This window comes from Amblyraja radiata, chromosome 13 (genome assembly GCF_010909765.2).
Source record: "Amblyraja radiata isolate CabotCenter1 chromosome 13, sAmbRad1.1.pri, whole genome shotgun sequence".
Taxonomy (NCBI): Eukaryota; Metazoa; Chordata; class Chondrichthyes; order Rajiformes; family Rajidae; genus Amblyraja; species Amblyraja radiata.
In genome coordinates this window covers 17,148,995-17,176,711 of record NC_045968.1, presented here as the reverse complement: position 1 = coordinate 17,176,711, position 27,717 = coordinate 17,148,995, and the positions used below count along the sequence as shown (strand labels likewise).

Below are 27,717 nucleotides of genomic sequence, written 5' to 3'. Positions count from 1 at the left end.
AGTGCTGGCTCGAAGGGCCAAATGGCCTACTCCTGCACCTATTGTCTATTGTCATAAGTCCAAGGTGGGTTAATGGCAAGACCTTTTACACCATTGATGTACAGAGTGATCTCGGGGACCAAGTCTATAACTCTGTGAAACTGGCAGCAGTGGTAATGAAGGCATACATAACCAGGCTTTCATCGGTCGGGGCATTGAGTATAAGAGTCACGTTGCAGCTATATAGTCGAGGCTACACTTACTGTATTGTGTGCAGCATTTATAGTTTTAGCTTTTAGCATTAGCTTGAGAGTTATAGCAGTCCGTTTGACCAGAGTCCACACCAACCATCGATCACCCATTCACACTAGTTCTATGTTACCTCACTTCTGCATCCACTCCTTACACGCTAGGCTAACAGATCTTTATCTGCATTTTAAAAATCTGATTAAAACTTAAATTGTGAATTTTTATTCTATTAGCTGTCCACTATATAAATGTGAAGTATTTATTATTTAAAAAGTATTGTTTTTTTTAAAACTTTACAGGATAATGTCTTCGAAATATGTGCTGTGTGTTGTAGTTATAACACAGCTCTGTGTCTGTGGACTTTACTCTTGGGGATGTGACTTCCAGTCCGAGGTCCTTGTGTGTAATGTAGAAACCGTTATAGAGATGCTAGCCCACATCCCGTCTAACACAACGGAAATGAGCATCATAAAAACCAATGTTTCCTCACTCAGGGCTGGCGTATTCAAGGATTATCCAATGTCACTGAACAGGTTGGACTTTGATAACAATTTGTTAAGTACGATAGAAATTGGAGCTCTGGATGGATTGACAAATCTGACAGTCCTTGACATTGCCAGCAACCCACTGGAAACACTGGATGTTGGGGTCTTTGACAACCTTCCACAGCCAACGAATCTTTACCTCACCACAAACAAGATCGAGAAACTAGAAAAAGGATTATTTGATAAACTTTTCAAATTAGTGGAATTGCGGTTGTTTGGAAACAGAAGGGAGTTGCCGGATGGAATATTTGACAAGCTTACACAGCTGCAGAAACTTCACCTGGGTACAAACAAGATCCAGCATCTATCACCACAAACATTTCACAAACTTGCTCAACTCCAGATTCTCAAACTTTACGAAAATCAGATCACTGATCTCCCAGTGGGTATTTTTGACAATCTCTTAGAATTAAGAGAATTATGAATTAAGAATTAAGAGCTGTCTTTGGTAAAGAATAAAATTTCACATCTCCCATTTGACATTTTTTCAAAGCTTAACAAGTTAGAAAAGTTGTACGTGGGAAATAACGTCATCACAGAAGTTCCTGAGCAGCTGTTGACCAATTTGACAAAGCTAACTCGCCTGAGACTAGAGTCCAACTTGCTCTCAAATCTTCCTGGCAATTTATTTGCATCAACGCCAGCCCTCAAAGAACTTTGTTTGACTGAAAACCAATTGCTTGCTCTTGCTGATGATGTCTTCAGTAAAGTGCCCATCCTGACGAAGCTGGAACTGAACAAGAACCAGATCACGTTTATTGGAAAGAAACTTTTCCGTGGCCTCACACATTTGAGCGAACTTAATCTCCAAGGAAACAAAATCAGTGTGCTGCACAGTGAAGCTTTTAAAGATTTATCTAAATTGAAGAAGCTGAATCTTGCTAATAACCTTTTGTCTAATATACCTAATGGAGTCTTTGACAATTTGACATCGCTGTCTCCCTCTGGTCTCAATCTGCTGAATAATCATCTTGTTTGTGACTGTCAGTTGAAATATCTCAGAGATTGGATCAAACGGAACGTACGCAAGGTGAAGTCAGCCAACAAGTTGCTGTGTCACAGTGCTGCTCATGTCAACATGATGGTTATTGATGCAAGCGATGATGACCTGAACTATGTGATGACAACAGCCTCAACCACCACTCCACACGTTCCCACACCGACAACTTAATTGTCAACAGAACCACCTCGAGACCGACCACCACACAAGTCTCAACGCCTGTATTGTCCTCCCGCACTACCCACCCACACCTGTGACGACTGTACTAATCACCCCAATTACCCCAGAACCAACGAGGACACCTGAAGTTTCAACTACAACCAAAAGCTCTACAGGTGTAGTCACCACAAAGATCTTTACAACCTCCCCCAGTGTCACAACTCATGCTGCAGCTTGGACAACGTCTCTGACCACAACACAGGGAGTGAAGCCACTCACTAGCACAACGCCAAAGCTCAGCCTGGCCTTTGATTCAGTGAATCTTACACAATACACCTCAAACACAGCATGTGGACAGACCCCTAATCCAGAATTCTCCACAAGATCACAAGAAATTGCAGAGAATTGTGGACGAATCCCAGACCATCACACAAACCAACCTCCCCTCCATCAACTCCATCTACACCTCACGCAGCCTCAGCAAGGCCAGCAGCATAATCACAGACAAGTCAGACCATGGCCCTTCCTCTTCTCCCCTCTCCCATCAGGCAAAAGGTATAAAAGTGTGAAAATGTACACCTCCAGACTCACGGACAGTTTCTTCCCAGCTGTTATCAGGCAACTGAACCATCCTATCAGAACTAGAGAGCGGTCTTGAACTATCTACCAAATTGGTGACCCTCTGACTTTGTTTGATCGGACTTTACTGGCGTTACCTTGCACTAAATGTTATTTCCTTGTCATGTATCTGTACACTACGGATGAATCAATAGTAATTATGTATTGTCCACTTCCGGTGGCGCTATAGAGTAAGGGAGACTCGCGCCGACTAGCTCCGCAAAAATTTGTTTGAAAACGGAGAAAAGAATGGGACTTACCTGCAGACAACAGCACCGGCTGTTTGCATCAAGCGTGTGACGTCATCAGACGCGCGACAACGGTGGTATGGTTATGCAACATACCCCCCCCAAGACGAGAAAAAACGGTAAGGCCAAAGAAGTAGGCCCGACTGAAGCCACGGGCTCAGTTTTAACATTTTCCCAGGAAGATGTCTCAAAGAAGAAAAAAACAGATGTAGAAGAACTAAGAAGTTTCCTCGCACAAGAAATCACAAATATAATGGAAGAATTTAAAAAACTTTAACAGAACTTTAAGGAAGAGCTGCAATCTTTTAAAGAAGAAATTAAAGAAGAAGTCACAGCCTCTGTACACGAAGTACTGGAAGCCTGGAAGTTAAACATGGAAGAAAATCTTAGTAAAAAGATTGAAGAGGTGAATGTTAAATTCAATTCGATGGAATCCAGATTTAATTCTAAGTTGGATCCCATCTTCCAGGCACTAAATGAAAAACATACAGTTATAACTGAATTAGAGGAAATTGCCGATACAAGTTCTAAAACTACAAAACAGCTTCTCTCCGAGAACGCGTTTATCAGACTTATTGCATAAAATAACTGAAAAATGTATTGACTTGGAGGGACGTCAGAGACACCAGAATTTAAGAATCGTGGGCGTTCACGAAAGCAGAGAGGGGAACCGTGACCCCCGTGAATTTGCTGCAGATCTATTAAAAAAAGTCTTAAATCTGGATCAAGAACCTTTACTTGCTCGGGCACACAGAGCACTGGGACGCCGTCCAAGGCCGGACGCCCCACCAAGACAACTGATAGTGAAGGTGCAATATGATCATGTTTTGGAGGATACGATGAAGAAAATCGTTCGCAGCAGAAATCTCGTATTTGAAGGAGATAAGATCAGTATATTTAGAGATTATCCTGTGGAGGTCGCCAGGAAAAGAGCGCTGTTTACAGACACAAGAAGAATACTTAAGAATATAAAAGAACTGAGATATGGACTGATGTTCCCCGCAACACTGAGAGTCACCTACAAGGGGCAGGAATATTTCTTCATCAAACACACAGAAGCACTGTGTATGTCTAGGAATTGTCTTTGTTTGTATGGCTGTGGAAACAGAATTTCGTTTGAGCCTCACTGAGGCTCAAATGACAATAAATTGTATTGTATTGTATTGTATATTGTATTCGCCAAGAACATCGAGAATAAGACCGAGGATTGAACAACATGCAACATACACCTGACGGTACCGGACATCGTTACCCCGCAGAGAAGAAATTGAACTTTAAATTCCTATACTTAAGGACTGCTCAAAATTTATAATGAGATTTGAGCAGTTATTTTGCTATTGATATATATAACATTTATATTTTAGTACTAATCATTACTAATTACTACTAATCATGATTACTAATTATTATTAATTATTGTTAACTGGATCAACTTAGAATTAGCTAAAAGTATGAATTATAAGTAATATGTGATTCAGGCAATTTATTAATAAAGATTTAGGTTTTTTCTTTGATACTTTTGACTAATCTTTGATTAATATTTTTGCTATACGAGACTATTATCTTACTACGAGACTAATAATTATTTCACTAATGGAATATAACTATTGTTTCCCTTCCCCCATAAATTGTTTTTATTGAAATTGAAACTTTTCTCCTACGGAAAGTACGGAACTAGTATTATTATTTTTTTACCAAAGTCTACGGAAGTCCTTAGATGTCTAGCCACATTAGGCTGGCTATCACTAACTGCACCAACTATAGATGTAGTTTTTTTCTTTCTTTTACACTTTACTAACATAGCATTCTTTTACTCTTTCTATTTTATATTATATTATCATTTTTATTTTGAATGGAATTATAAGTTTTATTTAAGGAGATATGTCCGGGAGGAAAACCTACGAGATCTAAAATTAATCTACCTGATGTTCGGGTGTAAGGTAGGGTTTAATGTGCTGAACCATTTGCTCTATTATCGACCACCCTAATCATAAAATGCAAGACGTTAATATGAAAATTGGGGGTGAAGGAATTACATTCTGTAGCTGGAATGTTAAGGGAATTAACGAACCAATCAAGAGAGGTAAATTATTAGCTCATTTAGAATCACTTAAAGCAGATATAATATTCCTCCAGGAAACACATCTTAAAAAGGATGCGCAGCATAGATTGAAAGCAAAATGGATTGCTAAAGCGTATCACTCTTCATTCTCACACAAATCTAGAGGGGTTGTAATATTAAGAATAGAATAGTAGAATAGTCATTGTCATTGTAACATGAACCATGTACAACGAAATTAAAAAATGTCAGCCAGTCAGTGCACCATTCAAACATTTCTAAAAGCTAACGATACATACAAGGTAAAATATTAAAAAAGATAAACTAAAATAAATATCATGAAAATAGCACGCATAAACACCCAACCCCACATCCTTCTGTCGATTTCAGTGTACCACAGTCCCTTAGTATGTAACCATATAACAATTACAGCACGGAAACAGGCCATCTCGGCCCTACAAGTCCGTGCCGAACAACTTTTTTCCCTTAGTCCCACCTGCCTGCACTCATACCATAACCCTCCATTCCCTTCTCATCCATATGCCTATCCAATTTATTTTTAAATGATACCAACGAACCTGCCTCCACCACTTCCACTGGAAGCTCATTCCACACCGCTACCACTCTCTGAGTAAAGAAGTTCCCCCTCATGTTACCCCTAAACTTCTGTCCCTTAATTCTGAAGTCATGTCCTCTTGTTTGAATCTTCCCTATTCTCAAAGGGAAAAGCTGGTCCACATCAACTCTGTCTATCCCTCTCATTATTTTAAAGACCTCTATCAAGTCCCCCCTTAACCTTCTGCGCTCCAGAGAATAAAGACCTAACTTATTCAACGCCCCTGCGTTCCTTGGCGGCTACATTTAGTGTCTTTATAGCAGTGGGGTAAAAACTGTTTTTAAGTCTGTTTGTCCTTGTCCTTGTAGATCTGTACCGTCTGCCTGACGGCAACAGTTCAAACAGGGAGTGTCCGGGCTGGGAAATGTCCTTTATAATACTCTGGGATTTTTTGATGCAGCGTGAACTGTGTAAGTCCTCCAAGGTAAGGAGAGGGCAGCCGACAATCCTCTGGGCGTTGTCAATGGCCCTCTGGAGCGCTTTCCTCTGAGCCGCTGTGCAGCTGGTGTACAATACGCATACACAGTATGTTAGGATGCTCTCAATGGAGCACCGATAAAAGGACAGCAGCAGTCTCTGATTGATGTTATTCTTCCTGAGCACCCTCAGGAAGTGCAGTCTCTGCTGGACCTTTTTCAGCAGCGCAGAGGTGTTCACGCTCCACGTCAGGTCCTCCTAAATATGGATTCCCAGGAAGCGGAAATCCGCCACCCTCTCCACACAGTCCCCTCTGATAATTAATGGTACCATGTCCGTTTTATTCTTCCTGAAGTCTATTATTATTTCCTTTGTCTTTAAGGTGTTGAGGAGCAGGTTATTTTCTCCACACCACACTGTCAGCTGCTCCGCCTCATCCCGGTAGGCGTACTCGTCCCCCCCGGAGATGAGTCCCACCACCGTAGTGTCATCCGCAAATTTGACAATGGTGTTGCTGTGGTGGGCGGGGGTGCAGTCATGTGTGTAGATGGTGTAGAGCAGGGGGCTCAGCACGCAGCCCTGTGGAGAGCCGGTACTGAGGCTGAGGGCCGTGGATGTGTGATGTGTGATCCCCTGCCACACCTGCCTGCTGTTGTTACTGTCCAGGTGGTCCTCTAACTTCCTCCTGTGGTCTGATTTGGCCTCTCTGATGCCTCTCTTCAGGTTAGCTCGGGCCGTGCTGTATAAAGCCCTATCGCCAGACCTAAAAGCGGTGTTCCTCTCTTTTAACAGCCGCTGGACCTCCCGGGTCATCCAGGGCTTCTGGTTGGGGTAGACCCGGATGCGTTTGTCCACTGTGACCGTGTCCATGCAGTCCGTAATGCAATCCGTAAAGGTATACCTTTTAAACATATATCAACTATAGAAGATATTGACGGCAGAGATATTGTATTAGTAGGTGAGTTATACTCAAAAAAAGTAACTCTTCTTAATGTATATGGACCAAATTTTGATAGTCCCTTGTTTTTTAAGAGAATATTCAATACTAGAGAATATTCAATTCATACAACATAACTTAATAATTGGCGGAGACTTAAATTGTACACTAGATTCTTATTTAGACAGATCATCAACTCAAAGAAAATAAAAATCTCAGTCAAGTGAATTTCTAAACTCATATATTAACACTACCAACATCAAGGATGTCTGGAGAATTGAAAATCCATCCGGACGAGAATATTCATTTTACTCACCGGTGCATAAAACCTACTCAAGGATAGACTATTTCTTAGTAGACTCCAAACTTATTCCATTTACCTACAACTCGAAATATCATATTATAATCTCGGACCATGCACCACTTTATGATTAAACTAAACAGAATAGTAAGATTAAACGAAAACTTACCAGTTTGAAGTTTGATCTGTATTTTACGAGGAGTCACGTGAGTGACTACGTGAAGAACCCGCTCAGCACGCATGCGCGGCGGCATACTTCAAAGCAGCGGTGTGGAATCACAGATAGACAGTTATTGAAGTAAACATAGTAAAGAAAAGGAGACATCAGTTTATCAGTTTGACCCATATTATTGAGGGTGCGAGCGGAGGGCACGTAATCCCTCATCGTAACTCCTCATAAAATACAGATCAAACTTCAAACTGGTAAGTTCTTGTTTAATCTTACTATTTTACTTCGGAGTCACGTGAGTGACTACGTGAAGACTTCAAAGCTCTGTGATTTCAAACCGTGTAACAGTTATTACTTCACTCACTGCCGAAGTCCTTGAGGGAGGAAGTGTGTTATCGTAATCAACCAATCTACACTGTTTGTAGAAAAACACAAAGGTATTTGTTAACAATAACAAGAATTAAACTGCTCCCCTGGGCTTAAATTAAGTATTTGCAGTCTGTAAAATCTTTTCTGCAAATAAAACAGGTTTTGCCAACGGCTTATTATAAAATTTCTGAACGGTCTTTCCCCCGACCATCCTGCTGTAGCCAGGATGTGGTCTATAGGCACGTCCATTCTTTTAGCCGTCGACGTGGATGCTGCCCTGGTGGAGTGAGATTTGTACATGTTAGTGTTTATCCCAGCAGCTTTTAGCACCTGCTTGAGCCATCTCGCAATGGTTTGGCTCGTCACCCGACCATAAGGTTTTTTATGACTGACCCACAAGGCTTTTCATCTCCCTCGAATATTTTTGGTTGTGTCTATGTAGGATAGTAGGTGGGTCATAGCACATAACCGTGGTTCTGGCGGGTAAGCCCGGAATTCCACGACTGGATTAGGTGTTCCTGGTCTGCTCTGTTTGACCAGTCCCTGGATAACGACAGAGATCTGGTCTGGAGCTGTGAGCATGCTGTCCAGTCGCAATAGGTGTAGTGACTGGACCCTCTGTGCAGATACAAGTGCCATCAACATGAGTGTTTTGAGCATAGATTGTTCCAGGTTGAGGGATCTGGCTGGTGGCCATCCCCTGAGGTATGTCAGGACCAGACTGACATCCCATATATGGGTGTACCTTGGTCTAGGGGTTAGAGTTGTAAATACCCTTCATTAATTTGACCACCAGCGGGTGGGACCCCATGGCCTATTGTCCTGGAGCTGGTTTTAAATAGACAGGCAGGGCACTTCTAGCTGTGTTGATCGCTCTGTAGCTGAGTCCTTCATCGTGGTGAAGGTTCGCCAGGAATTCCAGTACGTTGGTAACTGTAGCGGTTGAGTGGGTGGTCCCTGTATCCAAGCAGTATTTCTCCCATTTTTGATGCTGGACAAGTGCTGTTTTTTAGTGGATGTTTGGAGGGATGCTGACATGGTGTTGACGGTTTGTTCTGATAATCCCAGTCCCAGAAGTGGTTTGTGCAGAATCTGCAACCCAGGAGTTTGATTTTTTCATGGCACGGGTGGCTTGTGCCTGACACTGGGTGTTAATAACTCTGGGTCACTGGGGAATACCATCGGAGTTTCAACAACCATGTCATGGAGTATTGGGAACCATGGCTGCGTAGGCCAGTCGGGTACTATCAAAATACCTGAAGCAGAGTCCATTTGTATTGTGCGTAGTCCCCGACTGATGAGGCAGAAGGGAGGAAATGCATAGAAGAAGAATTTTCCCAATCCAGCGCGAACGCATCTACCGCTGCTGCCTCAGGGTCTGGTTCCCAAGCGACATACATAGGTACCTGGTGATTTAGCCTTGATGCAAATAAATCGATATCTGGCGTGCCATATTGCTTGATAACTTTTGCAATTTTTTGGGGGTTTAACATCCATTCGATGTTGTCATTAAATTTACGTGACCTGGTGTCTGCCACTGTATTTAGCTTACCTGGCAGGTAAGTTGCTGATATCCAAATATGTCTTTCGACACACCATTGCCAAATTGTGTTGACCAACTTGTCGCATGATACCGATTTTATGCCGCCCATATGGTTAATGTGGGCCACCACCGTAGTATTATCTATTTTTAACCGTACATGCAAGTGATGCATATTTGTGCATATGCTTTTAAACCATAAAAGTCACCCAACATCTCTAGATAATTAATGCCCAGTGTAAGTGGTAATGATGACTCTGGGTTAGTCCATCTACTACCTGTGCTGGATATAGAGTTAGTTGCTCACCAGTCTTGAGCACTGGTATCTGTTTGGATAACTAACGTAGGGTTAGTGATGATAATAGGGCTGAAACTATGCCAAACGTTTTTTGCCCACCACTGTAGTTCTGATATTGCTTCAGTGGGTAACTTCATGACACGATCATAATGACCTGTATGTCGTTTTGGTGCCTGTACCTTTGCTCTTTGTAAGTTTTGACAGTGCAAAGGTCCGAATTGTGTAACCGGAAATGCTGCTACCATTTTCCCAATTACTCTGCTACTTGTCGAATAGTTGGTCGTTCGTTGACCATTAAATTGTTGCATGATTGTGCCAATTCAACTGTTTTGTCTCTTGGCAATGTTACAGTCACGTAGTCTGAATTAATTGTGAAGCCCAAGTAGTCCATGATTGTGGATGGCTTCAACTTAGATTTATCTGGATGTAAGACAATCCCAGGTTTTCGAACAACTGTTTGGTAGCTGATACAGCTAACATAGTCAATTCCATGGTCTTGCCTACTATTTAAGATATCATCAAGATATGCCATGACAATATGTTTTTGTCTTCTGAATATTGCCAGAGCTGGTTTTAGTATCTTGGTGAATAATCTTGGGCTGATGTGAATCCATTGGGTAACGCTTTAAACTGCCATAGCTGCCCCATCCAGGTAAATCTCAGGTATCTGCGATGATCCTTGTGAATGGTACTAAATAGTAAACATCTTTAAGATCAATGCTTGCCATGAAGTATCCTTTGGAAATTAGTTGTTTGGCAGTAACAACCATTTCCATTTTGAAATGTATATACTTAACAAACATATTTAGTGAAGTTAAGTCAATGATGATGCGACATCCACCATCTCTTTTGGGTTTAGTGAATATATTTGATACGAATTCCAAGGGTTCATGTTTTGTTTTCCCATGATACCCTTTGTAATTAGTCTCACCAGTTCAGCTTGTCCCTCTCGTTTCTTTAACAGAGAGGGAAAATACCCTCTGGGTGAATGTTGAACTGGTGGCAATTTTTCTAGTATGAATTGTATTTTGTATCCACTAATGCCATTGAGTATATACTGATCACTCGTGATAGACTCCCGTGCTTCTTTAAACAGGTGTAATCTCCCCCCTGTTAGTATTAAGCCCCTATTTTCTATACGCTGGTAGGAACCAGACCCACCTACCTCCATGGTTATGGGTATTCTTCTGTTTCCGGCCGGTCCAACGAGTCTTGCACGTTGTCTGACGTGGTGGTGATGTTGGGGGGTGGCGCATTTTCCATGGGGTCCGCTCTGGGCCCTGGTCTAAAGAAGACTTCCGGGGATAGAATGCGGACCCCGAGCTTTACACCAGTCCCATATGGTAGACGTCGACTGATGGACGCGATGGGGTGCTGCTGCTTAGGAATTATTGTTTTTGGTTTGCTCGTCCCCGGGCCTGCCCTCTTCCATATCCTTCATATGCTTTGTGAGGTTTTTGCCAAAGAGCAGTAAGTGGGTCTGGCTCAGTGGCTGGGGTATGGAATTGAAGAATGCAGTTGAACAGAGGGATCTGGGAATAACCGTGATTATAGTTCCTTGAAGGTGGAATCTCATATAGACAGGGTGGTAAAGAAAGCTTTTGGTATGCTAGCCTTTATAAATCAGAGCATTGAGTATAGAAGCTGGGATGTAATGTTAAAATTGTACAAGGCATTGGTGAGACCAAATCTGGAGTATGGTGTACAATTTTGGTCGCCCAATTATAGGAAGGATGTCAACAAAATAGAGTTGCCTGGGTTTCAACACCTAAGTTACAGAGAAAGGTTGAATAAGTTAGGTCTTTATTCTCTGGAGCGCAGAAGGTTAAGGGGGGACTTGATAGAGGTCTTTAAAATGATGAGAGGGATAGACAGAGTTGATGTGGACAAGCTTTTCCCTTTGAGAATAGGGAAGATTCAAACAAGAGGACATGACTTCAGAATTAAGGGACAGAAGTTTAGGGGTAACATGAGGGGGAATTTATTTACTCAGAGAGTGGTAGCGGTGTGGAATGAGCTTCCAGTAGAAGTGGTGGAGGCAGGTTCGTTGGTATCATTTAAAAATAAATTGGATAGGCATATGGATGAGAAGGGAATGGAAGGTTATGGTATGAGTGCAGGCAGGTGGGACTAAGGGAAAATAATTGTTCGGCACGGACTTGTAGGGCCGAGATGGCCTGTTTCCGTGCTGTAATTGTTATATGGTTATATGCACAACCCCGCAAATTTAGGATTTTATGGCAGGTCTTATGATTTGTTTACGAAGGTTGTGGTCATCTCCGTATTTGTCCACGGAACGAGCAAACGATGTGATGGCTGACGTCAGGAGCCTGAGGATCCGCTGCAGTTTTAGCTCCTGGTTCCGAATATTTACCCCAACGTGCCCCCACGTTTGGCTGTTTACAACCGGCACTTTAAGGGACTCACAGTTCTCTGGAGCTGTATATGTTTCTAAGGCCTCATTGACCACCTCTCCTGTAGGGGCCTGTTGGAGAGGTGGTTAATGCTGGCCGCTGGTTTGGCCTTTAACGGCCACCTGCACGTGGGGTTGCCACGTAGCGGTCCACCACACCTAGCAGCTCTTCCTGTTCCTGCACCCCTTGCATACTCCCGACATCTTCAGCCAGTCCTGGTCACCAAAGCTACCCTCGGGTAAGGAGGAAGTGATGGCCAGTGCACAAGACACTGTGGGGGGAGTGCCTGAACTCCCCCTGCGAGAGTGCCCCTCACGAAGCGCGTCTCGCTGGATCTCCTGCTCCAGGAGCCGCTCCATGCGGCTCAGGCGGCTGTCTCCCCTCCCCGTGCGGGTGGAGAGACGTGCCTGTCCGACAAGTCGGAAGCCACCGGCCGGACGCCTCTTCCGTGGCTTTACTTCCAGCCCGCTGCTCAGGCGCTAGCGGGCTGGGCTCGGCACGGTGTCGGGGATAGCGGAGCGCCCGGTAAGCGGTCCTACCGCCTTGTTGCTGCCCCCCCCCAGATGGAACGCTCCTCCGTGGAGTCGAGCGGGGACAGGTTTGTTCTAGAGCCTTTCTTCTCTGCCTGAAAAGCAGAAGGCTCCTCCTGTGAAAGAAAACCCGACCTCAGAGCTTACCTGACGGTCCGTTCTTTCACCCCGTAGCGGGAGCGCCTGACTCCCGATGTGGGCGCTGTTGCACTGCTGAACGCAATGGCACGCATGCGTGCTGAGCGGGTTCTTCACGTAGTCACTCACATGACTCCGAAGTAAAATGGCCGAGAAACAGACACAATGGAGACTTAACCCCCAAATTTTAAATGAAAAGGTATGTCATAAATACCTTATAAAACAGATTAATATGTTTTTTGAGGCTAATGACCGTCCTGGAACTTCTGCCTCCCTTCTTTGGGAAACATTTAAAGCATTTGTACGAGGAGCATTAATCTCCTCCCAAGCATTTCATAATAAAGAGATTTGGGCTAAACAACAGACATTAGAAATGGAAATAAGGCAATTAGACATAGAAAACGCATTAGCACCATCTATGGTAAAACACAATAAAATTGCAGTACTGAAATACAAGTTAAATAAAATATACTCAGACCAAGTTATAAAACTTTATCAACATTCAAAACAATTAAACTTTGAATTTGGTGATAAACCACAAAAACTATTAGCACGTCAACTTCGTAAACTGGACGGGGAAAAAACAATTTATAAAATTAGATCAGATAAGGGAGAAATATTAACACTGCCCAAAGATATCAATGACAGATTTTTACAATACTATCAAAAACTTTACTCAACTAAAGTGACAGAACAATCAGCAGGAATGGAAGCATTTTTACAGAAATGTAATCTTATGGGTTTAGATCTGAGAGAGAATTATTAGGTGCTGAAATAACGGTAAAAGATATCGAAGAGTCAATTAGATCTTTAAAAAACGGAAAGGCCGCAGGTCCTGATGGCCTAAGCTCTGAATTTTATAAAGAAATTTATGATCTGATCTCCCCACGCTAACAGACACTGTAGAAATACTCTTACTCAACAGAAACTGCAGATACTTTAATCAAATCTACAATAACACTTATTCCAAAAACTGATAAGGATCTTGAAGACCCAGGTTCATATAGAGCAATAGCTCTCTTAAATAGTGATCAGAAAATATTAACTAAAATCCTACCTCATAGATTGAGTTTAGTGATTAACAAATTAATACACCCCGACCAAACAGGTTTTATTCCAAAATGTTACTCATTTTATAATCTGAGACGCTATTCAAAATTATATACTCAAATAGAATTGCTAATGCAGACCTAGCAATCATTTCGTTAGATGCTGAAAATGCATTTGATCAGGTAGAATGGTCATACTTATTTTCGGTGATGGAAAAATTTGAATTGGGAGAGAAGTACTGCACATGGGTTAAAATTTTATATTCTAACCCAACAGCTAGAATATTAACAAACCAAATGTTATCAATAAATTTAATCTTTTTAGAGGTTGTAGACAAGGATGCCCGCTATCCCCATTATTATTCGCTCTTGCAATTGAACCATTAGCAGAAAATGTTAGAGGCCATCCAGAAATACATGGGAATAATACAAAAGACACCATAAATAAAATTTATTTATATGCAGACGATGTATTAATATATATTACAAAGCCCGAAACTAGCATTCCAAACCAATTAAATCTAAATAACTCAATTTGGTCAGTTTTCGGGATATAGAATCAATTGAAATAAAAGCGAAATCATGCCAATAACGGAACTCAATTTACACACACTACAACAATCCCCTTTTAAAATAGTTAAGGAAAAACTTAAATATTTAGGAATTTATGTAACTAAGACATATACTTCTTTATTTAAATTAAACTTCCCACCTTTACTGAATAAACTACATAAGAATATTCAGTATTGGAAAACACTTCTCATTTCATTGTTTGGTAGAATTAATGCTATAAAAATGATCTTTTTACCGCAATTACTGTACCTATTCCAATCGATTCCCAATTTATTTATTTTTTTAAAGTTGATTCCATTGTTACAAGCTTCATCTGGGATTATAAGAATCATAGAATAAGCAAAAGACATTTATGTAAATCAAAGACAAATGGAGGTTTAGCCTTACCAAATGTTTTGTTTTATTTTTGGGCAGTCCATATTAAAACATGAATTTCTGGCTGGAAGAAATGGATCAGCAACCAGATAGATTAAGGATGGAAAAAGAAGATTGTTTGCCTTTTGAAATTGGTTCGATTATATTTGCTCCCACAAAACTGCACAAAAAAACCAATAGGGAAAACCCTATAATACATAGTGGTATACGAATCTGGAAACAATTAAAAAAGGCTTTCAAATTGGATAATATATCACTCTGTATCCCCATTGTAAACAATCCTTTATTAAAACCCTCCATCTTGGATAAAGGTTTTACACAATCGAAAAATTACGGAATTAAAAAGATGGGACATCTTTATAGGAAAGGCACTTTTCTTTCATTTCTGGAGTTACAACAGATCTACGGGCTACACTCAAAGTACTTTTTCAGATATCTACAACTTAGAGATTATGTTAAATCTAATACACAAGATTATAGGACTAGGGAACCAGAAATCCTTGATGAATGTTTGAATAAACATCCTAATACAGAAAAATTAATAACTTATATTTATAACACCCTCTTAGATAGCGAAGTCCCATCAATGGAATTATATAGACACACATGGGAAAATGAATTAGGCCAACCTATAATGAAAGATATTTGGGATGAAAGTCTACAATATATACATCAATGCTCGTTAAATGCCAGACATGCTTTAATATAATTTAAAGTATTACACAGATTACATTACTCTAAAACAAAACTAAATAGAATCTTCCCACATATCTCTCCTATCTGTGATAAATGCCAGCGTCTAGAGGCTAACTTAACACATACTTTTCTAAATTGTATAAAAATCAAAAACTTCTGGATTGATATTTTTAGAATAATTTCTGAAGTTGTTAATACTAAATTGGATCCCAATTCAAAACTAATAATACTTGGAATATCAGAACAAAGTCTAACACTTACAACAAGCCAAAGAAACTTTCTCGACTACAGTATAATAACTGGGAAAAAAAAGAACATTAAAAATGAATATTAAAATTTTGGAAAGGCCCTATTACCCCCACAATTAAAATGTGGATTATGGAAATGTCAGAGACCCTACACCTGGAAAGAATCCGACTTGTCTTACTGGACAAACAAGAACTTTTTGTTAGAATATGGTCTCCATTTATTGACTATTTGAAGGGGTAGATTGGTTCAGCACGGGAACCTATCCGAAGCTTGAACTCAGGATTAGATGAAAAGTTATACTTTGTAATTTACGAACCTATCTCCAATGATGTAAATCATTCCATTTTTTTTTAATCTTGACATTTGTGGGGTTTTTTCTCTGTCTTTCTTCCTCTCTATCTATATAAAAAAACTAGAAGCAGAATCAATCCCCAATTGATAATATTAATAATGTACGACTGATATACATTAAATGTTTTTACCATAATTTGTGTTTGCTTCTAATAAAAATATTATTTTTTAAAAAGTAATTATGTATTGCCTTTCTGCTGATTGTTTTTTTCTAATTTTTTTAATTTAATTTTTTTATTTTTTTATTTTATTAGAAGTCAATACAGTACAAAACAGTACAGTGGCACCTAATTTTAGGTGCCAACTATGTCATACCGTAATCCATTCTATGTACAACCTCTAGTTTTATGTTATGAGAAGGAAGTAAGCAAGACAACGTGAAGTGTGTATATAAAAAATTTAAAAAAAGAAAAAAGAAAAAGTGGAAAGTAGAAATAGAAGAGAAGGCCCCTTAAAAGAGAATTTTTCAAATTTGTATTCGGAGATGTAGATCTATCCACGTCATGAACTGAAATCAGCAATCCTTATGGTACCGCTGCATCACATGATTCCAAAAAGTCGATGAAAGGAGACCAACTCCTTAAGAATTGGTCATATTTATCTATTAGTCGGAGTCTCATTTCTTCAAGGCGTGCTATGTCTATCATATTCCTAATCCACATTTTAACAGTTGGTATGGTTGTATTTTTCCAAAATTTAAGTATCAATTTCTTTCCAATTATTAACCCATAATTAAAAAAAACATTTTGGTCTTTATTTAAATTGGTATCTACTCCTATTATTCCAAATATAATCCATTCCATTTTGGGTTCTATTCTTGACTTGAAGAGCTTTGTAAATATATCAAATATATCACTCCAAAATTTATTCAACTTTGTACATCCTACAAATGAATGTGTTATATTAGCGTTTTGAAACAAACATTTATCGCATCTGGGAGAGACGTTTGGATAAAATTTATTCAACCTCGTTTTTGAATAATATAGTCTATGTAATAATTTGAATTGAATTAAATTATGTCTTGCATTAATAGAACAGTTATGTGTATTCATCAAATACTTTTCCCATCTATCCTTGGAGATCTTTATCATTAGCTCATGTTCCCAATCTTCCCTTAGTGCTTCTGTTGAAGGTGATTCTCTATTTAATATATTATTATAAAAGTATGATATTAATTTTTGTGAATCAGCCTTAATATTCATTGCTTCTTCTAAAGGGTCTAAAAATATAGTTTGAAATCTATGTGTATATTTCTTCATAAAGTCACATACCTGTATATATTTAAAATATTGATTAGCCTTCAATTTTAATTTTAATTTTTGAAATGATAGCAATTTGCCCAATTCATACATATCCCCTACTTTCCTAATCCCCAGTCTATCCCATTGTTGATATGTGTTGTCGATGAGAGAAGGTTTGAATGCGGGGTTGTTCAATAGTGGGGTTAGTACTGATAAATTATTTAATTTCAAGGATACTTTTATTTGTTTCCAAATTCTTATTATATTGTGAATAATTGGGTTCTTCTTATATATTATACTATTCAATTTTATCGGTGAGAGCAGGATCGTTCCTATATCGTGCGGATAGCACTCCTCTTTCTCCATTCTTATCCACTCCAACTGCTGAGTGGAACTATTCAGCCAGCACATTATGTTCTTAATATGCACTGCCCAGTAGTAATACATAAAGTTAGGTAATGATAAACCCCAACTTTTTTAGATTTGCACAAATGCTTTCGTTGAATTCTATGTGTTCTGTAATCCCATATAAAATTAGTGATAGTGGAATCTAGTTTTTTGAAAAAATATTTTGGAATATATATTGGGATCGCTTGAAACAAATATATTAATTGTGGTAAGAAAGTCATTTTTATAGCATTAATTCTACCTATCAATGAGAGCGGAAGCGTTTTCCAAAATTTAATCATATCATTCAGTTTATTTAATAGTGGTATAAAATTGGCACTAAATAATGATTTGTGTCTTCTCGTAATTTGAATACCCAGATACTTGAATTTTTCTGTTGCAATTTTGAAGGGGAATTTTAGTAAGTGTCTCGAATCCTGTGGTTTTAAAGACATAATTTCGCTTTTATTCCAATTTATTCTATATCCTGAAAAAGAGCCGAATTCCTCAATTAGTGTTAATAAGGTGGGTATACTCGTTTGTGTATTAGTAATATATAAAAGGATATCATCAGCATATAGTGAAATTTTATTCTTTGAGTCCTTAGTGTTATATCCGTGAATATTCGGGTGATTTCTAATCATTTCGGCCAACGGTTCTATCATAAGGGCAAATAGCAATGGTGATAAGGCACACCCTTGCCTATTACCCCTTGATAAGTAACATTTTGGAGATAGCGTATTGTTAGTTAGTATTCTTGCTGACTGGTTTGCTCGCAACAACAAACTTTTCACTTTACCTCGGTACACATGACAATAAACTAAACTCAACTCTCAACTGAGAAACATCAACGTCTCAGGAAGAGAGACGCCCACATTCTGGCCACTCTGCGATTAACACTGTGAGACAGGATCTTGTTGCTGTGGTGTTTATCGTGTGTAGTGTGGCAGCACGCATGGTCCTGGGGTAAACACCATTATCAGGAGTGTTCAGACGCACTGTCTCTCCTGCACAGTCGTGTGGAAGCTCAACGTGACATGGTCACTTCAATCTCTCTGCTCTGCACACTACAATAAGGCAAGTACAGTCACTGCACCAATTGTTGTTTAGTCGGAAACAATTATAAATTGACGAATTTTGAGCTTCAGCGTGAATGTCAGATAAACGTGGGTTTAAAATTGAAAAGGATCCTAAAGTGTCAAATTCAAATCCCATTAATTGTACATTTCTGACTCTTTATAAATGCATGAATATTAATTCCCGTGGTTTGTGACTTCAGCATTTATTTTAAACATAGTTATTGTTACCAAGAAAACGACAATCTGCACTGTTAGATGCTGTTAGTGTGTAAAGTGTCAGAGTGAATGTGTACGTCCAGTAAAGACATTTAGCCGGGGAGCGAGCGCAGCATAAGAGCCGAGAGAACAAGTGCAGAGAATTGGGAGAGGGAGCTGCAGAGAGAGGATAAGAAGAAACATATAACATTGTTAAGGGCTTGGACACGCTAGAGGCAGGCAACATGTTCCCGATGTTGGGGGAGTCCAGAACCAGGGGCCACAGTTCAAGAATATGGAGTAAGCCATTTAGAACGGAGACGAGGAAACATTTTTTCTCACAGAGAGTGGTGAGTCTGTGGAATTCTCTGTCTCAGAGGGCGGTGGAGGCAGGTCATCTGGATGCTTTCAAGAGAGAGCTAGATAGGGCTCTTAAAAATAGGGGATATGGGGAGAAGGCAGGAACGTGGTACTGATTGGGGATGATCAGCCATGATCACATTGAATGGCAGTGCTGGCTCGAAGGGCCAAATGGCCTACTCCTGCACCTATTGTTTATTGTCATAAGTCCAAGGTGGGTTAATAGCAAGACCTTTTACACCATTGATGTACAGAGGGATCTCGGGGACCAAGTCTATAACTCTGTGAAACTGGCAGCAGTTGTAATGATGGCATACATAACCGGGCTTTCATCAGTCGGGGCATTGAGTATAAGAGTCACGTTGCAGCTATACAGTCGAGGCTACACTTACTGTATTGTGTGCAGCATTTATAGTTTTAGCTTTTAGCATTAGCTTGAGAGTTATAGCAGTCCGTTTGACCAGAGTCCACGCCAACCATCGATCACCCATTCACACTAGTTCTATGTTATCTCACTTCTGCATACACTCCTTACACACTAAGCTAATATATTTCATCTTTATCTGTATTTTAAAAATCTGATTAAAACATAAATCGTGAATTTTTATTCTATTAGCTGTCCACTATATAAATGTGAAGTATTTATTATTTTAAAAGTATTGTTGTTTTTTTAACTTTAGAGGATAATGTCTTCCAAATATGTGCTGTGTGTTATAGTTTTAACACTGCTCTGTGTCTGTGGACATTGCTCTCTGGATTGTGGGTTCCATTCTGAGGTCTTCGTGTGTAATGGAGAATAGTAAGATTAAACGAGAACTTACCAGTTTGAAGTTTGATCTGTTATTTATGAGGAGTTACGATGAGGGATTACGTGAAGAACCCGCTCAGCGCGCATGCGCGGCATACTTCCAAGCAGCGGTGTGGAATCACAGATAGACAGTTATTTGAAGTAAACATAGTAAAGAAAAGGAGACATCAGTTATTAGTTTGATCCATACAATGAGGGTGGGAGCGGAGGGCACGTAATCCCTCATCGTAACTCCTCATAAAATACAGATCAAACTTCAAACTGATAAGTTCTCGTTTAATCTTACTATTTTACTTCGGAGTCACGTAAGTGACTACGTGAAGACTTCAAAGCTCTGTGATTTCAAACCGTGTAACAGTTTTATTTCACTCACTGCCGAAGTTCTTGAGGGAGGAAGTGTTATCGTAATCAACCAATGAATCTGTTTTTCGAGAAACAAAAAAGGTATTTTTTTTTAACAATAATCCGGGCTTAAATTAAATATTTGCAGCTTGTAATATTTTCTCTGCAAATAAATCAGGTTTCGTCAACGGCTTGTTATAAAAGTTCTGAATGTCGTTTCCCTCGACCATCCTGCTGTATTCAGAATATGGTCAACCGTCACGTCCATTCTCTCGGCCGTTGATGTAGATGCTGCCCTAGTGGAATGAGATTTTAAATGTATTAGTATCTATTCCGGCAGCCTTCAGTACCTGTTTGAGCCATCTTGAAATGGTTTGGCTCGTTACCCGGCCATGAGGTTTCTTGTGGCTGACCCATAAGGCTTTTTCACTCCCTCTGATATTGTGGGTTGTGTCTATGTAATGTTGTAGATGGATCACGACACACAACTGTGGCTCTGGTGGGTAGGCCCGGAATACCACTACTGGATTAGCTGTTCCTGGCCTGCTTTGTTTCACCAGACACTGTATGATGAATGTGATCTGATCTGGGGTGGTCACCATGTTGTCCAGCCTCAACTTGTGTAGTGACTGGACCCTCTGGGCGGATACAAGTGCCATCAACATGAGCGTCTTTAGTGTAGCTTGCTCGAGGCCGAGGGATCTGGCTGGTGGCCATTCCCTGAGGTATGTCAGGACCACACTGATATCCCAAATATGGGTATACCTGGGCTTAGGGGGCTTGATATTGTAAATGCCCTTCATCAGTTTTACCACCAGTGGATGGGATCCCATCGCCTGTTGTCCTGGCGCTGGTTGTTGCGTACGTTGTCCCTGTTTCCTGGCAGTACTTCTCCCATTTTTTGATGCTGGTTAAGTACTGCCTCTTGTTGGATGTTCGAAGGGATGCCGACATGGTGGTGATGGTTTGTTCGGACAATCCTAGTTCCAGGTAAGGTCTGTTCAAAACCTGCAACCCAGGAGTTTAATTTTCTCATGGCATGGGTGTTTAACTTACCTGGTAGGTAAGTAGCTGATAGCCAAATATGTCTTTCGACACACCCTTGCCAAATTATGTTGACCAATTAATCTCATGATAACGATTTTATGCCGCCCATATGGTTAATATAAGCCACCACCATAGTATTATCAATTTGTAACCGAACATGCAAGTGCTGCATATTAGATACATATGCTTTTAAACCATAAAAGGCGCCCAACATCTCTAGATAGTTAATGCCCAGTGTAAGTAGTAATGATGACTCTAGGTTAGTCCGTCTACCACCTGTGCTGGATATGGAGTTAGTCGCTCCCCAGCCTGAGCACTGGCATCTGTTTGAATAACTAAAGTAGGGTTAGTGATGATGATAGGGCTGAAACTATGCCAAACGTTTTCTGCCCACCACTGTAGCTCTGATATTGCTTCAGTGGGTAATTTCATGACACGATCATAGTGACCTGTATGTCGTTTTAGTGCCTGTACCTTTGCTCTCTGTAAATTTTGATAGTGCAAAGGTCCGAATTGTGTAGCCGGAAATGCTGCTACCATTTCCCCAATTACTCTTGCTACTTGTCGAATAGTTGGTCGCTCGTTGACCATTAAATTGTTGCATGATTGTGCTAATTCAACCATTTTTGCCTTTGGCAAGGTAACAGTCATATGGACTGAGTTAATTGTGAAGCCCCGGTAGTCCATGATAGTGGATGGCTTCAACTTAGATTTATCTGGATGTAGGACTAACCCCAGAGTTTCGAGGAGCTGTTTTGTAGCTGATACTGCTGCCACAGCCAATTCCTTCGTTTTCGCCTACTATCAGAATATCATCCAGATATGCCATGACAATATGTTTTGGTTTTCTTAGTATTGCCATGGCTGGTTTCAATATTTTGGTGAATAAACTTGGGGCTGAAGTTAGACCATTGGGCAATGCTTTGTACTGCCATAGCTGTCCCATCCAGATAAATTTTAGGTATCTGCGATGATCCTTGTGTATGGGTACTAGATAGTAAGCATCTTTGAGATCAATGCTTGCCATGAAGTATCCTTTGGAAATCAGTTGTTTGGCAGTAACAAATGTCTCCATTTTGAAATGTATATACTTAACAAACTTATTTAGTGAAGTTAAGTATGATGATGATGCGACATCCAACATCTTTTTTGGTTTTAGTGAATATAATCGATACAAATCCCAAAGGTTCATGTTTGGTCTTTTCGATGACCCCCTTTGTGATAAGTCTCACCAGTTCAGCTTGTCCCTCACGTTTCTCTTTGACGGAGGGAGAAAATACCCTTTGGGCCCAATGTTGAACTGGCGGCGATTTTTCTGACATGAATTGTATTTCATATCCACTAATGCTGTTGAGTATATAGTTGTCACTCGTGACAGTACCCCATGCTTCTTTGAACAAGTGTAATCTCCCCCCTGTTAGTAAAGAACCCTTACTCTATATGCTGGCAGGAACCAGACCCACCTACTTCCATGGTTATTGGGGTTTCTTCTGTTTTCTCATGTTCTTGAAGGCTTTGCTTGTCTGACGTGCTGGCGATGTTGGGGGGTGGCGCATTTTCCATGGGGTCCGCTCTGGGCCCTGATCTAAAAAAGATCTTTGGGGATAAATGCGGTCCCCGAGCTTTCACCAGTCCCATATTGAGGACGTCGACTGGTGGATGCCGTGGGTCTTGGTTTGCTCGTCCCGGGGGCTGCCCTCATGAGGCTGAAAGTTTTCGATTCCTCTTCCATGTCCCTTACCTTTTTGGTGAGGTCCTTCCCGAATAACAGAGCGTCCGTCTCTGCAGCTGGGGCTTTGCATAACCCAGCGAATTTGGGATTGAGGGCAGGTCTTATGATTTCCCGCCGGAAGTTTCAAACTGAGTGTTGCACATCAATGCCAGTACATCCTGCTGGCAGGTATCCATGTCCGTGCTGTCCACAGAACGAGCAAAGGCTGTGATGGCCAACGTCAGGAGCCTTAGGATCCGCTGTAGCTTGAGTTCATGGTTACGAATGTGTGACCCCACGTGCCCCCAGATTTGGCTGTTCACAGTCAGCACTCTGAGGCCTCACAGTTCTCTGGTGCTGTGTAAAGATCTAGTGCCTCAGAAAGCAACTTCCTGCAAGGGCTTATTCGAAAGATGATTTATGCTGGCCGTGTTTCGGTTCCAGCAGTCTTCCAGCACGTGGGGTTGCTACATAGCGGTCCATCACACCCAGCAGCTCTTCCTGCTCCTGCACCCCTTGCATACTCCCGATCTCGTCCGCCAGCCGCTGTTCCAGACCAGCCCAGCCCTGGTCACCAATGCTAGCCTCCAGTAATGAGGGAGCAGAGGGCAGTGCACAAGACACTGTGGAGCGGGTGCCTGATCTCCCTCCGCGAGAGCGCTCTTTCTGCGCATCCCGCTGGAGCTGCTCCAAGAGCCGTTGGATGCAGCTCAGGTGGCTGTCTCTCCTCCGTTTAGGTGGAGACATGTCCCCGTCCGACGAATCGGGAAACACCGGCCGGTTGGTTTTCCTGGTGGATTTTTCCCCCCCAGTCCGCTGTTCAGGCGTTTAGTGGGACTGGGCTTGGCTCGGTGTCGGGGATGGTGGAGCGCTCTATGAGCGGTCCTGCCGCCTGCCGCTCCAGCGGTTCAGGCGGCTGTCTCTCTCCCATGTGGGTGGAGGGACGTCCCCTCCGATAAGTCGGAAGCTACCGGCCGGATGCCTCTTCGGCTGGCTATGCATCCAGCCCGCTGCTCAGGTACTAGCGGGCTGGGCTCGGCACGGTGTCGGGGAATAGCGGAACACCGGACCCGGTAATTACTACCGCCTGTTGCTGCCCCCCCTGCAATGGAACGTTCCTCCGCTGGAGTCGAGCGGGGGACAGGTTCTTCTAGAGCTTTTGTGCCTTGTAGAAGCGAGAGCGCCCCTCAAGCAGCGCGTCTCGCAGGCACCTGCTCCGAGAGCCGCTCCAGCTGCTCAGGCGGCTCTCTCTCCATCGTGCGGGTGGAGAGACGTCCCGTCCGAATTCGGGAAAACACCTGCCTCGAACGGGGGACAGTTTTGTTCCAGAGCCCTGTAATCGAAACCCGACCTCAGGGTACTCACCTGACGGTCCGTTTCATTCTGTAGCGGGAGCGCCTAACTCCCGTTGCAGCCGCTGTTGTATTGCTGGCGTTAATGCCGCGCATGCGCGCTGAGCGGGTTCTTCACGTAGTCACTCACGTGACTCCAAAGTAAAATCCATGATAGAGATGCCAGCCCACATCCCGTCTAACACAACGGAAATGAACATCATGAAAACCAAAGTTTCCACACTCAGGGCTGGCGTATTGAAGGATTATCCAATGTCACTGAACAGGATGGACTATGATAACAATTTGTTAAGTACGATAGAAATTGGATCTCTGGATGGATTGGCAAATCTGACTGTCCTTGACATTGCCAGCAACCCACTGGAAACACTGGAAGTTGGTATCTTTGAGAACCTTCCACAGCTGACGGATCTTTACCTCACCAGAAACAAGATCGAGAAACTAGAAAAGGGATTACAGGTGCACAACCTTTTATCCGAAAGCCTTGGGACCAGACACTTCTCGGATTTCGGAATTTTTCGGATTTCCGAATGGAAGATTTTTAGTGTAGATTAGGTAGGTAGCGCGGGCGGCTTGAAAAGTCTGGAGCGGCTGCCTCCTCCCCGGAGACCGGGGAATCATTGCTTAAATGTTAGTCAGTTAGTTTGGAGGGATTTTATGTGGTGGGGGGGGGGGTGAAGGGGGAAACTTTAATTCTTAGTCCCCTACCTGGTCGGAGAGGCGGGGAGCGGGCAATGCCTTACCGGGTCGCCGTGCAGTAAGCTCCGGAGCGCTGTGGCCGCCGACTCCCAACATCGCGGAGCTGGGGCTGCGGGAGTCCGGCCGCGGGCGGCGCCGGTTGGAGCTCCGACCCCGGCAACTCTACCCCTGGCTGCGCAGCGCTCCAAATCCAGCGCCGCCCGCAGCCCCAGCTCCACGATGTTGGGAGTCGGCGCCGTCGCAGAGCTGGGATATCAGCGGGGAGCGGGCAATGCCTTACCGGGTCGCCGTGCGGTAAGCTCCGGAGCGCTGTGGCCGCCGACTCAGAACATCGCGGAGCTGGGGATGCGGGCGTCCGGCCGCGGGCCACGCTGGATTTGGAGCGCCGCGCAGCCAGGGGTAGAGTTGCCGGGGTCGGAGCTACAACCGGCGCCGCCCGCGGCCGGACGCCCGCAGCCCCACGATGTTGGGAGTCGGCGGCCACAGCGCTCCAGAGCTTACTGCACGGTGACCCGGTAAGGCATTGCCCGCTCCCCGCCTCTCCGACCAGGTAGGGGACTAAGAATTAAAGTTTTCCCCTTCACCCCCCCCCCCCCTTTCACATAAAAGCCCTCCAAACTAACTGACTAACATTTAAGCAATGATTTACAGATGTTTAAGTGTCTCCCCGGTCTCCGGGGGGGAGGCAGCTGCTACAGTAGTACAGACCTCGGTTGACCGTGGGTCGTTTCGGGTCAAGTTTGGCGCCAAACACGAGCTTTGGTGTGCAGACGACATCCTGGGAAAAATGTCCGGTTTTCTGAGCTTTTCGGATTCCGGAACTCCGGATAAAAGGTTGTGCACCTGTATTTGATAAACTTACCAAATTAGTGCAATTGCGTTTGCTTGGAAACGGAATAAGGGAGTTGCTGGATGGAATATTTGATGAGCTTACACAGCTGCAGAACCTTCACCTGGGTACAAACAAGATCCAGCATCTATCACCACAAACATTTCACAAACTTGCTCAACTCCAGATTCTCAAACTTTCCTAAATTAAGATCACTGATCTCCCAGTGGGTATTTTTGACAATCTCCTAGAATTAACTGAGCTGTCTTTGGCAAAGAATAAAATTTCACATCTCCCATTTGACATTTTTTCAAAGCTTAACAATTTAGAAAAGTTGTACGTGGGAAATAACGTCATCACAGAAGTTCCTGAGCAGCTGTTGACCAATTTGACAAAGCTAACTCGCCTGAGACTAGAGTCCAACTTGCTCTCAAATCTTCCTGGCAATTTATTTGCATCAACGCCAGCCCTCAAAGAACTTTGTTTGACTGAAAACCAATTGCTTTCTCTTGCTGACGACATCTTCAGTAAAGTGCCCGTCCTGACGAACCTGGAACTGAACAAGAATCAGATCACGTTTATTGGAAAGAAACTTTTCCGTGGCCTCACACATTTGCGTGAACTTAATCTCGAGGGAAACAATATCAGTGTACTGCACAGTGAAGCTTTTAAAGATTTATATAAATTGAATCTTGCTAATAACCTTTTGTCTAATATACCTAATGGAGTCTTTGACAATTTGACATTGCTGTCTCCCTCTGGACTCAATCTGCTGAATAATCATCTTGTTTGTGACTGTCAGTTGAAATATCTCAGAGATTGGATCAAACGGAACGTACGCAAGGTGAAGTCAGCCAGCAAGTTGCTGTATCATAGTGCTGCTCATGTCAACATGATAGTTATTGATGCAAGCGATGATGACCTGAACTGTGTGATGACAACAGCCTCAACCACCACTCCACACGTTCCCACACCGACAACTCAATTGTCAACAGAACCACCTCGAGAACCGACCACCACACAAGTCTCAACGTCTGTAGTGACGACTGCACTAACCACCCACAGTACCACACAACCCACCACCACACCTGTAGTGACGACTGTATTAACCACCACCCAACCCACCACCACACCTGTTACGACTGTACTAACTACCACAACCCACCACCACACCTGTAGTGACGACTGTACTAACTACCACACAACCCACCACCACACCTGTAGTGACGACTGTACTAACTACCACAACCCACCACACCTGTTACGACCGTACTAACTACCACACAACCCACCACCACACCTGTTACGACTGTACTAACTACCACACAACCAACCACCACACCTGCGATGACTGTACTAACCACCCACACTACCACACAACCCACCACACCTGTAGTAACTACTGTATTAACCACTACACAACCCACCGCACCTGTAGTGACAACTGTATCAACCACCCGTAGTACTACACAACCCACCACACCTGTGACGACTGCACTAACTACCACACAACCCACCACCACACATGTGACGACTGTACCAACCACCCGTAGTACTACCCAACCCACCACCACACCTGTAGTAACGACTGTACTAACTATTACACAACCCACCATCCCACCTGTTACGACTGTACTAACCACTACACAACCCACCACCACACATGTGACGACTGTACTACCATTACACAACCCACCACACCTGTGACTGTATTAACCACTACACAACCCACCACCACACCTGTGACAACTGTACTAACCACCCCAACTACCCCAGAACCAACGAGCA

General features: G+C 42.4%; 1 protein-coding gene across 1 annotated transcript; it reads left to right on the top strand.

The window, feature by feature from the left end:
- Positions 1-687: 687 nt before the first annotated feature.
- On the top strand, positions 688-27,717 carry LOC116980134 (leucine-rich repeat-containing protein 15-like). The gene is given in 5 exon segments (XM_033032245.1): positions 688-1,057; positions 1,211-1,938; positions 19,822-19,937; positions 24,548-24,855; positions 25,947-27,717. Coding segments are annotated over 5 exon segments (2,781 nt in total). The 3' UTR covers positions 27,206-27,717.